This window comes from Scyliorhinus torazame, chromosome 14 (assembly GCF_047496885.1).
Source record: "Scyliorhinus torazame isolate Kashiwa2021f chromosome 14, sScyTor2.1, whole genome shotgun sequence".
NCBI lineage: Eukaryota > Metazoa > Chordata > Chondrichthyes > Carcharhiniformes > Scyliorhinidae > Scyliorhinus > Scyliorhinus torazame.
In genome coordinates this window covers 23,782,309-23,798,245 of record NC_092720.1, presented here as the reverse complement: position 1 = coordinate 23,798,245, position 15,937 = coordinate 23,782,309, and the positions used below count along the sequence as shown (strand labels likewise).

Below are 15,937 nucleotides of genomic sequence, written 5' to 3'. Positions count from 1 at the left end.
GTGTCCAAAAGGTTAGGTAAGGTTATGGGGATAGGGTGAAGGTGTGAATTTAATTGGGGTGCTCTTTCCAGGGGCCTGTGCAGACTCGATGGGCCGAATGGCCTCCTTGTGCACTGTAAATTCTAAGATCTATGAAGTCCGAATAAACCACATCCACTGTCTCCCCTTCATCAAGTCTATTGATGAAGGGGAGACAGTGGATGTGGTTTATTCGGACTTCATAGATCTTAGAATTTACAGTGTTTTACAGTTAAATCCTCGAAGAATTCCAGTAGGTTTGTCAAGCATGGTTTCCCCTCCAGAAATCCATGCTGAGTCCGTCCGATCCTGCCACTGTTTTCTAAGTGCTCTGCTATAAAATCTTTGAGAATGGATTCTAGAATTTTCTCCACTACCGACGTCAAGCTGACTGGTCCATAATATTTGGCGGCGGGAGGCGTGCGCCTGTGATCGGATCGCCAGCGGCGAGATCTTCTGATCCCGCTGCTGTCAATGGTATTTCCTATTGGCTCCACCCCATACCGTCGGGAAACCCGCAGCAGGGGTGCGGCATCAGCGGAACCGGAATATTCAGCCGGCATAAACGGCCAGAAAATTCCGGCCTTTGTGTCATCATGCGAACGTACTGATCCTACCCCCACGTTCACATCCAGATCATTAATGTACACGACAAGGAGCGAGGGACCCAGCACCGATCGCTGCAGAACATCACTAGACACAGGTTTCCAGTCGCAAAATAATCCTTTCACCATCACCCTCTTCCTCCTGCTTCTCAGCCAAGTTTGGATTTGATTTGTCAAGTTGCCCTTGAATCTATTCCATTTATTTGCAAGCATCAATCTGATTTGATCCGTGACAGACATCAATTCAGACGAGATGCTGAGAAGCAGTGAACTGATGCTTTAATAAGCTAAATATGTGCCGACCTGTAGCTCCTCCTGCGCTGCAGGACTGACCCAGGTCAACAGGCTTTATACCTCCACAGCTGGGCGGAGCCACAGGCGGAGCCAACAGCAGCACCAATAATAACATCCAACAGTACAACAGCAACAACCAATAACAGAACAGCAACAACAATAAGTAGGGGCAGCACGGTAGCATTGTGGATAGCACAATTGCTTCACAGCTCCAGGGTCCCAGGTTCGGCTCCGGCTTGGGTCACCGTCTGTGCGGAGTCTGCACATCCTCCCCGTGTGTGCGTGGGTTTCCTCCGGGCGCTCCGGTTTCCTCCCACAGTCCAAAGATGTGCAGGTTAGGTGGATTGGCCGTGATAAATTGCCCTTAGTGTCCAAAAATTCCCCTTAGTGTTGGGTGGGGTTCCTGGGTTATGGGGATAGTCTGGCGCTATTGACCTTGGGTAGGGTGCTCTTTCCAAGAGCCGGTGCAGACTCGATGGGCCGAATGGCCTGCTTCTGCACTGTAAATTCTATGATGATATACAACAGTGGAGATAACAATATTAATAGAACAGTAGAACATATATACAACAGCCTTACGTAGCCATACGTGGCTCACCACAATCCGGTAGCTTTTTGACATTAAATATTCCTTGCATACTGCTGTCTATCTGTTGACAGATGACTCCACTGTACCTCTGCAAATTGCTCATTGCAGTTGTTATAAAGTGCAACAGTGCTATTTAGTGGCAGTAGAAAGTATTACAAGATGTATTACAGAATATATTTTTCATTATGGTGTCAACTAATCAAGGGTTGCCAACTTCTGAAGTCTTCAAGGATTAAATACTAATCTCCAAGACACTTGACAGCAACTCTGGTGAACAAAGTCACCAGGCTGCGAACGGAGATCTGTGTGTTTTTTCTTCATTCTCTTTGAGCGCTCTCGTTTATGAATGGGGGGAAATTATGTTGCCAGTTGGGTAAAAGGCTGCTCGGTTGGCAGTCGAGGGCATCGCAACTGAGGAATGAGGAGCCGATCCCCCCCCCCCCCCCCCCCCCCCCCCCCCCCCCCCCCCGCACCCGACCCAACCAGCACAACCCCATCTAACCTAAGGACAATTTATCATGGCCAATCCACCTAACCTGCACAACTTTGGACTGTGGAGGGGGATATCGGGGCACCTGGAGGAAAGCCCCATGGACCCGGGAAGAACACAGACAGTCACCCAAGGTTGGAATCGAACCCAGGTCCCTGGCGCTGTGAGACAGCAGTGCTAACCACTGTGACACTGTGCGGTGAGAGTGGGGGAGGTGGTCTATATGTTGTTCTTTGCAAGTTATTTGAATTGAACCTGTTTAATTGATTTTGACAGTGCAGCTGATCTAAGCTTTCATTTCCTTTTCAGAAATGCAGCCATATGATCTCCTATCAAGAAAGAGTGCAACCGAGCTGGATGCAGTCATAATTTCTGTTGAGTAAGAACCCGATGTGCTTTGTTCTCATAATAGAACACTGTCGGAGAGTGGATGATTAATTACGTTTGGACCCCTTAACCATACAAAGTACTTAAAAACACATTTGTTAAGTGGCTCCTGGGATTGTCGAGGGCAATTTTAATGGGGCTGCGAGATAATAAAGTATGGTTTTGATAGATTTATGAAGATTGTTAAGGGTATTTTGATTTTATTGTAATTGCTCAGGACGTTTGTGAGAGACAGCCTGCCATTATTGCTTGGCCCAATGTGTACCTGTTAATCAGGGGATTGACAAAAAGGTACAAACTTGCGAAGACCAGAGCTTCAGCAGGGGAAACAGCAGCTGCCAATAAAAGGGCATCTGCTTCCTGTCTGAACCTTAGGGGCAGCGCGCTGACACAGTGGTTAGCACTGTTGCCTCACAGCGCCAGGGACCCGGGTTCAATTCCAGCCTTGGGGGACTATGTGGAGCTTTCACTTTCTCCCCATGTCTGCGTGGGTTTCCTCCCGCAGTCCAAAGATGTGCAGGTTAGGTCGACTGGCCATGCCAAATTGCCCCTTAGTGTCCAAACGTGAGGTGGAGTTACGGGGATAGGAAAGGGGTGTGGGCCGAGGTTTGAGTGCTCTGACAGAGGGTCGGCGCAGAGGCGATGGGCTGAATGGCCTCCTTCTGCACTGTAAGTATTCTATAATTAGAATTACAAAACGATTAAACAGTCATCCCTAGCATTGACCCTACTTGCTTAATTTTTGTGTTATTCATGCTTGGGGATGTGGCATTACCGGCCAGGTTGCCATTTATTGTTCAACCCCGTTGCCCTTGGAAGCTGCTGATGAGCTTTTTGAACACGGGAAGCAGTTCAATGACGAGCATGGGGCTACTCCGAAGGGCAGAAAAAAGTCAACCATGTGGACAAAGGGCTGGCATTCCATATAAGCCCCACCCGCGTCCAAATAACTAAAGTGCACGAGTGAACCTGTCGGGATTTTCCCCATCTGACAGGTTTCTTCTGCTGATACAAGTTTGCTTTAAAAAAAAACTTTGAAGAGCTCGGAATAGGTTCATTTTTAAACTGTCACAGTGAGATTTAAGTTCACATTCTCTGTACCATTAGCCCAGTCCCCTGAATTATTTGTCCCGTAACCACCACACAGCCGCATTCCAGTGAGCACATCCTAGAATCTCTCGACATAGTCTGTCATTGCATGTTGCTTTGCCCCTGCATGTACCTCATCTCTTCCTGTTCATGCTGAATAGATAAATGTGTGAGTTAGGAGCAGGGGTCGAACATTTGGCTCTTTGGGCCTGCACCGTCATCCGATAAGGCCATTCCTGATCTGACTGGGGCATCAACTCCACATCCCCGCCTGCTCCCCCAATAACCTTAGGTTCTTGATTGACAAGGGGGTCAGTCTACCGCTGCTGTAAAAGTACTCAGAAACCCCTGCCGCCACTGGTTATCCGGGGAAACGAATTGCAAAGACTAATGACTCACAGAGAGAGATAAAACTTCCCTCAATTCTGTCTAAAATGGGAGATCCCCTATTTTTAAACTGTGTCCACTAGCTCTCGTCTCTCCCACAAGGAGAAACATCCTCTCCGCATCTATCCTGTAAAGTCCCCTCTGGATCTGGTATGTTTCAGTAAGATCACCTCTCAAACTTCTCAACTGAAGTGGATACAGGATCAACCTTTCCTCATACGATAGCTCCTCCACCTCAGGATTCAGCTGAGTGAACTTTCTCTGAACTGCTTCTGATGCAATTACATCCTTTCTTAAGTAAGGTATACAAAACCCTGGTTAGACCCCAATTGGAAGACTGTCAACAGTTCTAGGCACCACATCTTAGGAAGGATATTTTGGTCCTGGAGGGAGTGCAACGTAGGTTTACTAAAATGAGACCTGGGGCGGGATTCTCCGACCCCCCGCCGGCTCGGAGAATCGCAGGGGGGCAGCGTGAATCCCGCCGCCCTCCCCGCCGAATTCTCCGGCGCCGGGGTTTTGGCGGGGGTGGGAATCGCGGTTCGCCGGTCGGCGGCTGCTGGCAGCGGTCCCCACGGCGATTCTCCGGCCCGCGATGGGTTGAGTGGCTGCTTGTTTTCAGCCGGTCCCGCCGGCGTTAATCACAACAGGTCCTTACCGGTGAGACCTGGCTCCATGGGCGGCCTGCAGAGTCCTCGGGGGGGGGGGGGGGGATTTGGTCCCGGGGGGGGTGCCCCCACGGTGGCCTGGCCCACGATCGGGGCCCACCGATCCGCGGGCGGGCCTGTGCCGTGGGGGCACTCTTTCCCTCCACACTGGCTGCTGTCAACCTCCGCCATGGCCGGTGTGGAGAAGAACCTCCCTGCGCATGCGCTGGGATGACGCCAGCACAATTGGCTAGCTGTAAGAAGACAGAGGGTGGTGGTTGATGGGAAATGTTCAGCCTGGAGTCCAGTTACTAGTGGTGTACCACCAGGATCTGTTTTGGGGCCACTGCTGTTTGTCATTTTTATAAATGACCTTGAGGAGGGCGTAGAAGGATGGGTGAGTAAAGTTGCCGATCACACTAAAGTCGGTGGAGTTGTGGACAGTGCGGAAGGATGTTGCAGGTTACAGAGGGACATAGATAAGCTGCAGAGCTGGGCTGAGAGGTGGCAAATGGAGTTTAATGCAGAAAAGTGTGAGGTGATTCATTTTGGAAGGAATAACAGGAGGACAGAGTACTGGGCTAATGGTAAGATTCTTGGTAGTGTGGATGAGCAGAAAGATCTCGGTGTCTATGTACATAGATCCCTGAAAGTTGCCACCCAGGTTGAGAGGGTTGTTAAGAAGGCGTACGGTGTGTTAGCTTTTATTGGTAGAGGGATTGAGTTTCGGATCCATGAGGTCATGTTGCAGCTGTACAAATCTCTGGTGCGGCCGCATTTGGAGTATTACGTGCAGTTCTGGTCGCCGCATTATTGGAAGGATGTGGAAGCATTGGAAAGGATGCACAGGAGATTTACCAGGATGTTGCCTGGTATGGAGGGAAGATCTTATGAGGAAAGGCTGAGGGACTTAAGGCTGTTTTCGTTAGAGAGAAGAAGGTTAAGAGGTGACTTAATTGAGGCATACAAGGTGATCAGAGGATTAGATAGGGTGGACAGTGAGAGCCTTTTTCCTCGGATGGTGATGGCTAGCAGGAGGGGACATAGCTTTAAATTGAGGGGAGATAGATATAAGACAGATGTCAGAGGTAGGTTCTTTACTCGGAGTGTAGGAAGGGCATGGAATGCCCTGCCTGCAACAGTAGTGGACTCGCCAACATTAAGGGCATTTAAATGGTCATTGGATAAACATATGGATGATAAGGGAATGGTGTAGATGGGCTTTAGAGTGGTTTCACAGGTCGGCGCAACATCGAGGGCCGAAGGGCCTGTACTGCGCTGTAATGTTCTATGTTCTAATTCGCCATTACGTCCTGTTCCCTTCTGCCTTATCAATATACCTCAATTCACCTTAACGGTATCGGTCGATATGCTGCTCATATCAACACCTTCTGGGAAATAGGTTTCTCCTGAATTTCAGACAAGTTTTATTAGTAACCATCTTATATTTATGTTCTTTGGACTCCTTCAGCACTCTGCACCCCACAAGTGGGAACATCTATTTACCTATTCCATCAAACCCCTTCATAATTTGAAGGACCCCTCATAATTACTTTTGTTAGTAGACCATATCATATTAATTTTTAAATATTCATTCATGGGAAGTGAGTGTCGCTGGCTAGGCCTGTATTTATTACAAATCCCTAAATGCCCTTGAAGGAGGTGGTGCATTTCCTTCTTGGGCCGCTAAAGTTCATGTGGTGCAGGTACACCCAGAGTGCTGTTAGGGAGGAAGTTCCACAATTTTTCTTTTTAAAATTTAGAGTACCCAATTCATTTTTTCCAATTAAGGGGCAATTTAGCGTGGCCAATCCACCCACCCTGCCCATCTTTGGGTTGTGGGAGTGAAACCCACGCAAACACGGGGGGAGCGTGCAAACTCCACACGGACAGTGACCCAGAGCCGGGTTCGAACCTGGGGCCTCGGAAAGTTCCACAATTTTGACCCGGTTACGGGATGCATTTTCCAGAGATGGTAGGGGTTCTGCTCCCAGGGCCACCAGCGGGTGGGCGTGGGGCTGCCTTACCCCTCCAAGTTACAAGAAACCTTTCCGCTGGGCTGCTGCTGAAAGGCTGACTCCATTTAGCTGGCCCTGTTAAAAGGACGTCCAATTGGATCTCATGTAAATTAGCTGTCCATCTACTGGAATTAGGCAGCGTGTTTGCTCCCGTTCCTGTCATTGGTGAAATGCCCTGCTGACAGGGCCGTGTTTGGGACCCAATCCCATTCAGCTGCCTGCAGTTTGACCCACCTCCCCACCTCAGGGGTTATGGGGGGCAGGCAATAAAACACAGCCCTTCATTACAGCCTTTATCTTCCTCTCTGAGCTTGGTTATTTATTGAACACACATTCCGAAGTAAGCAACTGACCCGTATTGTCAGTTTTGCCTGCAGGTGGATTAGCAATTAATCTGCTCCCCAAATTCTGACAAACCCATTTTACTGTTCCAATTCTAATTACGTTTCCGCACCTAGCGGTGTGTTAAGGCAGACTTTTGTCTGCTTCCACAGCTAGTTATTTCTGGAACAGGTCGCTAATCTGTCGCCAGACATTTTGCTGCTCACCGCACACTACGTCAAAGCAACTGGACTCCGTCTCCCTTTACAAGGCTCAAGTCATTGGTGCAAAAGTCCATCAGCAACAACTTTCAGGAAACCGAAGCTCCTGCAACTTCGTAAACCATTCTCCAGGCCCTTCACAGAAAAGAAATGACACTGAGCCCCACAGGGAGATTTGGGGACAGACGAACACAACTGCTTGGCCAAAGAGGTTGGTTCTGAGAAGCGACCCATCAGAAGGGAACGAAACGGAGAGGGTTAGAAAGGGAAGCCAAGAGCTTAGAGCTGAGGCATTTGAATTCTGAATATGTGACGTCCTGGGTTAAGAGCGGTCTTGTGGCGCAGTGGTAGCATTTCTACCTCTGGACCAGAAGCTCTGGGATCGAGCCCAATGCCAGGACTTGTTGGCCACAGAAGGTGGGTACAATGTGGTTCAACAGGCAGATCATCAATTGGGGAATCTGTCCACTCTTCTCCCCCCCTTGAAGGGTAAGAAACTGTGTGGGTGTGAAGATTTTAAAAAAAGCATCCAAATTGTTTTTATGTAGATTGATAGTAAATTGGAGGTCCAAAGTGAAATTCAGAGAGCCAGCAAGAGGTTATCAGTACTGTGCAGAATTCTGATAGGCATCAGCCATGTGCTTACACCCATTTAATTTTGCAGATATCGCTTAGCGCCGGTGTACCACTTCCCCGATCAGTACAATGATGTTTACACTGTGGTGAAGTACTTCCTGCAGCGGGACGTGTTGCTTCAGCACTCAGTGGATCCAGGGAGAGTTGCTCTGTCAGGCGACAGCGCCGGTGGCAACCTGGTTGCTGCGGTAGCCCAGCAGGTACGGTGACACACATCACTCAGTGGCCTTGTGACACCTCTCAACACCGCATGTTTTTGACTTGCTGAACTGATATTGTTGAAATGTCTGTTTCGCCTGAAGGGAACATTCGCTCACATTCCCCCCGGCTCCTGCAAAAAACTGGGGACTGTCCTCCTTTGCTGGGTTCAGAATTATTCGGCCCATTGTGCCCTTCGAAAGAACCATCCAATGAGGGTGCCTCTCCCTCTAGCCACGAACGTTTTTCCTTGTCCAGCCCGATAAAATAAACATCACAAAGTACCCAAAAATGCATAGATCTCTAGAGTTTGAGGCCTGCGATGAAGCTGGGGTGTTAATCTAGGAAAAGAAACATCAGCAAAATGCTGGGGATTCGGGAAGCCTAGAACAAAAACAGAAAAGGTTGGAAATAACCAGCAGGTCGGAACTCGACTCGGAAAGGTCGTCGACCTGAAACATGAGCTCTTTTTCTCTCTCCACAGATGCCGACAGACCTGCTGAGTACTTCCAGCTTTTTCTCTTTCTGTTATGCAGAGGAATAGCCACACTGGGCCCATGTTATGCCACAAATATGACGTTAATATTGAACAAAAGCTAACTAAAGTCTGTTTGCGATGTAATTAAGAAGATAAGGAAATGGAACCAAACTACTGCCATAATAATAATAATAATATAATAATCTTTATTAGTATCACATGTAGGCTTACAATGTCGTACAGATGTTTGATACATTTATCCCATTCAGATCAATAATCCATCTGACAGTTTAAGTAAAAGTGGATTTAAGCATGTTGCCTCTGCAATTCCAAAGATAGGTGAGAGTGAAATGTCAATTGCTGGATGTTAGGGGTGCAATATTGGGTAAGATCAAGTTGCAGAAGGTTTCCAACTCATTTGTTTGTGCCTTTTAAGTTACAATTGGAGGATCCATAGGATAACCTCCCCATGTCAAGGGGGTTTGTAAAACGCTTCTTCCTGGGTTACTCTGGAAAATGCACCATTTTTACCTTTGAAAGGCCTCAGTGGATTTTATGCCAGTTGAGATCTGGGGCGAGATTCTCCGACCCCTCACCGGGTCAGAGAATCTTCGGGGGCTGGCGTGAATCCTGCCCCCGCCGGTTGCCGAATTCTCCGGCACCGGATATTCGGCGGGGGTGGGAATCGCGCCACGCCGGTTGCCGGGCCCCACCCCGGCGATTCTCCGGCCCATGATGGGCCGAAGTCCCGCTGCTGGAATGCCTGTCCCGCCGGCGAGAATCAAACCACCTCTCTTACCGGCGGGACAAGGCAGCGCGGGCGGGCTCCGGGGTCCTGGGGGGGGGGCGCGCGGGGCGATCTGGCCCCGGGGGCGGGGGGTGCCCCCACGGTGGCCTGGCCCGCGATCGGGGCCCACCGATCCGCAGGCGGGCTTGTGCTGTGGGGGCACTCTTTTCCTTCCGCTTTCGCCATGGTCTCCACTATGGCGGAGGCGGAAGAGACCCCCTCCACTGCGCATGCGTGGGGATGCCGTGAGCGGCCGCTGATGCTCCCGCGCATGCGCCGCACTGCAAAGTCAGTTTCGCGCCAGCTGGCGGGGCACCAAAGGCCTTTCCCGTCAGCTGGCGGGGCAGAAATCAGTCCGGTGCGGGCCTAGCCCCTCAAGGTTAGGGCTCAGCCCCTCAAGATGCGGAGGATTCCGCGCCTTTGGGGCGGCGCGATGCCGGACTGATTCGCGCCGTTTTTGGCGCCGGTCGGCGGACATCGCGGCGATTGCGGAGAATCACCTGGTGTGAGTTATTTTTGAGATTTCTGAAGGCTCCCAATTCTCACCATAATAATGTAACAAATCCCAGCATGGAGGGTCATTCAGCTCGTGACCTCATTACAGCCTTGGTTCAAACATGGACAAAAGAGCTGAACTCCAGAGGTGAGGCGAGAGCGACTGCCCTTGACATCAAGGCAGCATGTGACTGGGTCTGGCATCAAGGAGCCCTAGCTAAACTGGGGGCTCAACCCATGAAAAATTAACATTGCTTATTGTCACAAGTAGGCTTCAAATGAAGTTACTGTGAAAAGCCCCTAGTCGCCACATTCCGGCGCCTGTTCGCCATGTGGTTAGCACTGTTGCTTCAGTGTGCCAGGGTCCCGGGTTCGATTCCCGACTCAGGTCACTGTCTGTGCGGAGTCTACATTATCTCCCCCTGTCTGCGTGGGTTTCCACCGGGTGCTCCGGTTTCCTCCCACAAATCCCGAATGACGTGCTTGTTAGGTGAATGGGACAGTCTGCATTCTCCCTCTGTGTACCCGAACACGCACCGGAGTGTGGTGATTAGCGGATTTCATTGCAGTATTAATGTAAGCTAACTTGTGACACCAATAAAGATTATTGTTATCTTCAGTTGTTTCATTAATGACCTTCCTTCCATCATAAGGTGAGAAGTGGGGATGTTTGTTGATGACTGCACAATGTTCAGCACCATTTGTAACCCCTCAGAAGCAGTTCATTTCAAACGCCAATGGACCCAGTTTAGCGGACTTGAGTTAAAATCCGCTGAACGGCACTTTTAGCAGATGTTTCGCGGCTGCAGCGCGCGGGGTGTGTCTCCCCGCCCAGGCCGTACTTCGAGGGATTTCAGCTACGAGCGATCTGAAGCTCTTTTGATCACACCCCCTAACCTTGGGGTGGTTCCCGAGAAGCCGCCCCTCCCCATTCACTCTACTCTACCTGGCAAGGCTCCCCAGGTCCAAATCCTGGCAGTGCCACCTAGCACCTGGGTACCCTGGCACCTTTTCAGTGCCCCACAACCTTGGCAGTGCCAGCTTGGCAGTGCCAGTGTGCCCTGGTGCCAGGGGGAGTACCAGGGTGCTACCCTGCCCCGCCTATGACCACTGGGGGATGTCCTATGGACTGGGTGACCCCCCTCCCCCCAGGTGCTCTTACGACTGGTCCACATTTGTGTGGGCTAGTACTAAATGGCGCCCTGGCGAGGTCTCCCAGGCGTAGCTGGTGAGTCCCGGGCACCGGTGAATCCGGCATCCAGATAATGGCTTGTTTAAATATTCAGATCTCACCAGACAGAGCGAAGCGAGTGACTCGCCTGGCCTGGAGCCCAATTTGGAGTTAGCCCGTGATTCACCAGTTGTGCCCGTATCCGTGTTGGTTGTAACAGGATCACTGAATTGTGTTCAATATCCAGGTTTGGGCTGACAAGTGGCAAGTAACATTCATTCCCAAGTGCCAGGCAATGACCATCATTGCCCCTTGACATTCAATGGCAGTACCATCGCTAAATCTCCCACTATCAATATCCTGGGGGTTACCGTTGATCAGAAACTGAACTGGACTAGCCACATTAATACTGTGGCTACCGGGGCAGGTCAGAGGCCAGGAATCATGCAGCGAGTAACTCACCTCCTGACCCCCCAAAGCCTGTCCACCATCTACAAGGCACAAGTCAGGAGTGTAATGGAATACTCTCCACTTGCCTGGATGAGTGCACGACCACTACCATCTAGAAGGACAAGAGCAGGAGATACCTTGGCACCCCTGTCACCTGGAGGTTCCTCTCCAAGTCACTCACCACCCTGACTTGGAAATATTTCGCCGTTCCTTCACTGTTGCTGTGGCAAAATCCTAGAACCTCCTCCCTAACAGCACTGTGGGTGTACCTACACCTTAGGGACTGCAGCGGTTTAAGATGGCAGCTCACCACCACCTTCTCAGAGGCAACTAGGGATGGGCAGTAAATGCTGGCCTGACCACCACCACATCCCGTAAATTAGTTTTAAAACATTGCCTTGCCCAGTAGGAGTTTGTCTCCACTGTGGGGTGAAGCTTGGGCATGGTACCACACAATCTTACCGCTCTGTCTTCCTAAAATCCTTTACACTCCTCACCTTTTGTCAAACCCAGTGCCAGCAGCCAATTTTGAATGCTTTTTCCAACAGCTTTCCCGAACAATAACAATAATCACTTATTGTCACAAGTAGGTTTCAATGAAGTTACTGTGAAAAGCCCCTAGTCGCCACATTCCAGCGCCTGTTCGGGGAGGCCAGTACGGGAATTGAACCCGCACTGCTGGGCTTGTTCTGCATTGCAAGCCAGCTGTTTAGCCCACTGTGCTAAATCAGCCCCTTCCATCTGTACGTACTGCGCAGGAAAGTTGGCCCAGCACTAAACACACCACGATCCGGTCCTGTTCAATCCAAGCTGCTCCCATCCAGACAACAAATAAAATGATCAATATTGAGACGAAACACAGAATGCAGGAAATAACCAATCAACCTCTTTGCATCTGAAAGAGAAAAACTTGCATTTGTTTTTGTCACCGGGTACATTCCCCCAGAAATGTCTCAAATGAAAATCACACTTTAAGTTGCAGCGAGTTGTATCTCAGCGAGGCATCCGCTTTGCACCTTGAAGGTTCCACAATGAATGACCAATTAATCTGTTATGTCACGTCGATTGTAAAGGTGTTCCTGGGCAGGACCTGGCATATCAATAGGCTGGCACAACATCAGTTTACATCTCATTCATTTCTCATGATGTGGAACTCAATCAGTGATTTGCCTGTTTGGCATGTGTCAAAGTGGCACGTGAGTCTCTAATCTCTCGGCCGCACATTGATTGTGGTTAAGGGCAGCACGGTAGCATAGTGGATAGCACTGTGGCTTCACAGCTCCAGGGTCCCAGGTTCGATTCCTGGCTTGTGTCACTGTCTGTGCGGAGTCTGCACATCCTCCCCGTGTCTGCGTGGGTTTCCTCCGGGTGCTCCGGTTTCCTCCCACAGTCCAAAGATGTGCAGGTTAGGTGGATTGGCCATTAGTGTCCAAAATTGCCCTTAGTGTTGGGTGGGGTTACTGGGTTATGGGGATAGGGTGGAGGTGTGGACCTTGGGTAGGGTGCTCTTTCCAAGAACCGGTGCAGACTCGATGGGCCGAATGGCCTCCTTCTGCACTGTAAATTCTATAATTGCGTACAATTCTGGTCGCCACCCTACCAGAAGAGTTTGGAGAGAGTACAGGAGAGGTTTACCAGGATGTTGCCTGGTCTGGAGGGCATCAGCTGTGTGGAGAGATTGGATAAACTCGGATTGTTCTCACTGGAACGATAGAGGTTGAGAGGCGACCCGACAGAGGTTTACAAAATTATGAGGGGCGTGGACAGAATGGATAGTCAGAAGCTTTTTCCCAGGGTGAAAAAGTCAATTACGAAGGGACACAGGTTTAAGGTGCGAGGGGAAAGGTTTAGAGGAGAAGTGCGAGGCAAACTATTTACACAGAGTGTGGTGGGTGCCTGGAACGCACTGCCGGAGAGGTGGTGGAAGCAGATACAATAGTGGCATTTAAGAGGCATCTTGACGAATACATAAATAAGATGGTGTGGAGATGCCAGCGTTGGACTGGGGTGAGCACAGTACGAAGTCTTACAACACCAGGTTAAAGTCCAACAGGTTTGTTACAAGCACTGCTCCTTCCTCAGGTGAAATAAATAAGATGGGAATAGACGGCGGCACGGTAGCATAGTGGTTAGCACAGTTGCATCGCAGCTCCAGGGCCCCAGATTCGATACCCGGCTTGGGTCACTGTCTGCGCGGAGTCTGCACGTTCTCCCCGTGTGTGCGTGGGTTTCCTCCGGGTGCTCCGGTTTCCTCCCACAGTCCAAAGATGTGCAGGTTAGGTGGATTGGCCGTGATAAATTGCCCTTGGTGTGCAGAAATGTTAGGTGGGGTTACGGGAATAGGGTGGAGGCATGGGCTTAAGTTTGGTGCTCTTTCCAAGAGCTGGTGCAGAATCAATGGGCTGAATGGCCTCCTGCCTGTAAATTCTATGATACGGCCCCAGAAATACAGAAGGTTTTTGTTTAGACAGGCATCATGATCGGCACAGGCTTGGAGGGCCGCAGGGCCTATTCCTGTGCTGTACTGTTCTTTGTTCTTTGAAGCAATATTGACGCACAATTGACTCACGAAGAAAATTGAGGTTAATGTTTGACCACAGCTAAGTGATGAGCTTATTGAGTATTTAATATTTCCTCCTTTTACTTTCCACATTAGAAACTTATGTCGTTTGATTAAGATTGTGAAATATCATTGTCCAAACATACCTGTACGTTAAGACCTTTATGTAGTAATTTGGGTACTTAATAATGAAGGAAATGTCTTGCAGATCCAGGAAGACCCAGACGTTCAAGGTGAGATCAAGATTCAGGCATTAATCTACCCAGCACTGCAGACCATTGACTTTAACACTCCTTCGTACCAGCAAAATGAGAACATGCCAATCCTACCCAAGACCTTAATGGTCAGGTTTTGGAGCGAATATTTTAGCTGTGACAAATTGCTGCTGCAGAACATGATGGCGAACAGCCACACCACCCTCGAATCGAGGAGCTTGAGTAACTTTGCAAACTGGAGTATCCACCTGCCAGAGAGGTTCAGGAAGGACTACAAGTATATGCTCCCGGACCGCGGGAACACTGACTCCTCCGCGAGGATTCCGGGGGTCTTTGACTCCAGGGCTGCCCCCCTCCTGGTGGGGGATGAGAAGCTCAGGTCCCTGCCTCAGGCCTACATCGTCACCTGCGAGTTTGACGTACTGCGGGATGACGGGGCCATGTACGCCACGAGACTGGAGAAGGCGGGCGTCCAGGTCACCCACGAGCATTTCGAGGAATCCTTCCACGGTGCCTTTATGTTCATCACGTGGCCAACTGATTTTGCAATTGGCCAGAAAATGGTGAGCCATTATATTGACTGGCTGAGAAAAAATTTGTAAATCGATTTATAATATTCCCACCCCTACCCAGGCATCCCACTCAAGTACCCACAGCACTTCCATTCCTGTGCATTGTTGGCAAGTATTTTTTTAATGTTCTTTCCCTTTCCGTCCCCGCTGATCGTTGTATTTAACTGTAAACTTTATTAAAACACATTTGGTCAGGGCTGATGGTTTTAAACTAACAATCGCTGTGTAAGGAGGGGGTTGTTTGTCATTACTTGGAACCAACACAGGGAACTCGCTCATTCTTGTCACCATTTGCCCGATCCAAAGCCATGACACAGCTAAAGGAGGAGGACATTTAGCCCCCCAAGCCTATGCTGCCCATCAATTGTAGACCTGTTCCTTGGTTCCATCTACAAGCTTTGCTGAGTGTTGTTCGTCCTTAAGAGGCAAAAATGCCCGTGTCCATTATCTGGAGTGTTTGAATGGGCTGTGGTGGGTACGTGGGCCACTGCTCAGGCTGATCTGCACCTGGAAGGTTTTTCCTGCAGGTGACTAAATTTGGGACAAAGAACAAAGAACAAAGAAAAGTACAAAGATGTGCAGTTTAGGTGGATTGGCTATGATAAATTGCCCTTAGTGACCAAAAAGGTTAGGAGGGGTCATTGGGTTACGGGGATAGGGTGGAAATGAGGTTTTAAATGGGTCGTTGCAGACTCGATGGGCCGAATGGCTCCTTCTGCACTGTATGTTCTATGTTTTACAGCACAGGAACAGGCCCTTCGGCCCTCCAAGCCTGCGCCGACCATGCTGCCCGTCTAAACTAAAATCTTCTACACTTGGAGTCCGTATCCCTCTATTCCCATCCTATTCATGTATTTGTCAAGGTGCCCCTTAAACGCCACTATCGTCACCGCTTCCACCATCTCCTCCGGCAGCGAGTTCCAGACACCCACTGCCCTCTGTGTAAAAAAACTTGCCTCGTACATCTCCCCTACGCCTTGCCCCTCGCACGTTAAACCTATCCCTCCTAGTAATTGACCCCTCTACCCTTGGAAAAAGTCTCTGACTATCAACCCTGTCTATGGCCCACATAATTTTGTAGACCTCTATCAGGTCGCCCCTCAACCTTCTACGTTCCAGTGAGAACAAACCGAGTTTATTCAACCTCTCCTCATAGCTAATGCCCTCCATACCAGGCAACATCCTGGTAAATCTCTTCTGCACCCTCTCTAAAGACTCCACATCCTGCGAACTACTGCTGTTGGATTTCCCTTCGCTGCTTCACCTTTCTGACATGCAGGTACATCGTGTAATTCAGAAAAGGAGTGGA

The 15,937-nt window shown here is 49.8% G+C and overlaps 1 protein-coding gene across 1 annotated transcript in view; it reads left to right on the top strand.

The window, feature by feature from the left end:
- Positions 1–14,824, top strand: part of aadac (arylacetamide deacetylase) — a 75,239-nt gene extending 60,415 nt beyond the window's left edge. The window contains exons 3-5 of the mRNA XM_072473823.1: positions 2,306–2,375; positions 7,731–7,902; positions 14,050–14,824. Of these exons, the coding sequence (XP_072329924.1) occupies positions 2,306–2,375; positions 7,731–7,902; positions 14,050–14,658 (851 nt within the window). The 3' untranslated portion in view covers positions 14,659–14,824. The remainder of the gene's footprint in view (positions 1–2,305; positions 2,376–7,730; positions 7,903–14,049) is intronic.
- Positions 14,825–15,937: the final 1,113 nt, after the last annotated feature.